The 1,407-nt window shown below is 33.3% G+C and overlaps 1 protein-coding gene across 2 annotated transcripts; it reads left to right on the top strand.

The window, feature by feature from the left end:
• Window positions 1-10: 10 nt before the first annotated feature.
• LOC117116404 (putative D-cysteine desulfhydrase 1, mitochondrial) lies at window positions 11-1,391 on the top strand (the record flags this gene model as incomplete). 2 transcript variants are annotated; one of them, XM_033260438.1, is given in 4 exon segments in its annotated part: window positions 11-177; window positions 459-599; window positions 844-948; window positions 1,009-1,391. In XM_033260438.1, coding segments are annotated over 4 exon segments (421 nt in total), but the record flags the coding sequence as incomplete, so codon positions are not given.
• Between the last annotated feature and the right edge of the window lie 16 nt (window positions 1,392-1,407).

The raw sequence follows: 1,407 nt of genomic DNA, 5'->3' as shown, positions 1-1,407 counted from the left end.
TTATTTTCAGGGTGCATGCCTTTGCTGTGTGTGACACTGCGGAATATTTTCACTCTCATATCAATCAGACGCTCACCAGTATTGGTTTAGGTGACACGGTGAGGTCACATGACATCATCAACATCCATGAGGGAGCAAAAGGACTAGGATACGGCATTTCAAAACCAGAGGAATTGGGTAAGAAAACAAATGTGACAAAAAAAAAATGAGTTATAGTTGTATTTATAAAACTTCTTGTCTAGATAGTTCTGAATCTGAGTAGATACTGACAAAGGACCCCACTGGGGTATATACTATAAATATGAGAGTAAAAACAGAGAATAAATACAAAATACAGTAGAGGACACCACCCCCTCCTATTAAAGGGAAACTTTTTTTGGTACTGAAGCTGTCACAGGAAATGTGATAGTGTGTAGACAGTTCTTTTTCTGATTTAAAATATTTTTATTTTTTTAAAGAATTCATTAAAACAGTAGCCCAGCAGACTAGTATTTTGCTTGACCACACATACACTGGTAAATCAGCACTAGCACTGACCAACGAGCTCAGGAAACACAGGTCAAAGTTCAAAGGAAGCCGAATACTCTTTCTACATTCAGGTATGTATCCATGTTTGTGATTATTGAGGAAGGGCTGTGAAATTTGAGAATCCCTCCACCCTTTCATCTTGCTAAGGTTGCCATTATTAAACAATCCTTATTAACATGCACTGTGTAACATGGTAAAAAGAAAGGTAGTTGTGCATGTGTGTAGAATAAAATTTAGTGATTATTGGCAGTTTGTATTTTTGTATGCAGGGAAACAGATGAACACATTCTGATGTTCTTTTTTTTTATGCATCAGGTGGAATATTTAGCATGTTTGATGGGCGGCTAGGAGATGTTCTGATGCAGTCAGCTGGAGAAACATTGATACAGAACTGGATGAACGCTGAAGATGAACCAACTATTGTATGATGATACATTAATCATACAATAGTTGTTTGATGATACATTAATCATACAATAGTTGTTTGATGATACATTCATGAGGGCAGCCTTCATTATTATTATTACCATTAACCATTCTGTATTCAGAGCAAGTGATCATCATTGACATAGACATATTTTAACAAAAATTTGAATTATTATTTTAAACTTAGAATTAAAGAAAGCCAAATAGAATATGGAAATGATGCTCATATCAATGCATAGAAGATGAATTTTATTTGACTTTAGTATGTTTACATTTTGACATTAGGAAAAACTTAATTCCATCTTTCTTATATACATATACTGTATAAACCCAAAAATGTTTAAGTTCTATCAAATAATGTCATCAATTGATTATAATGTTTCATATGATGTATCAAAATACTGTATCTTCACTTAGCTTATTATAAGAAGATGTGATTTGTTTTCTTCTGTT

This window comes from Anneissia japonica, unplaced genomic scaffold (assembly GCF_011630105.1).
Source record: "Anneissia japonica isolate Jap-2015-1 unplaced genomic scaffold, ASM1163010v1 scaffold202566_len1407_cov130, whole genome shotgun sequence".
Lineage (NCBI taxonomy): Eukaryota > Metazoa > Echinodermata > Crinoidea > Comatulida > Comatulidae > Anneissia > Anneissia japonica.
Note: the sequence above shows the minus strand (reverse complement) of the source record. Positions and strands in the feature narration are given on the sequence as shown.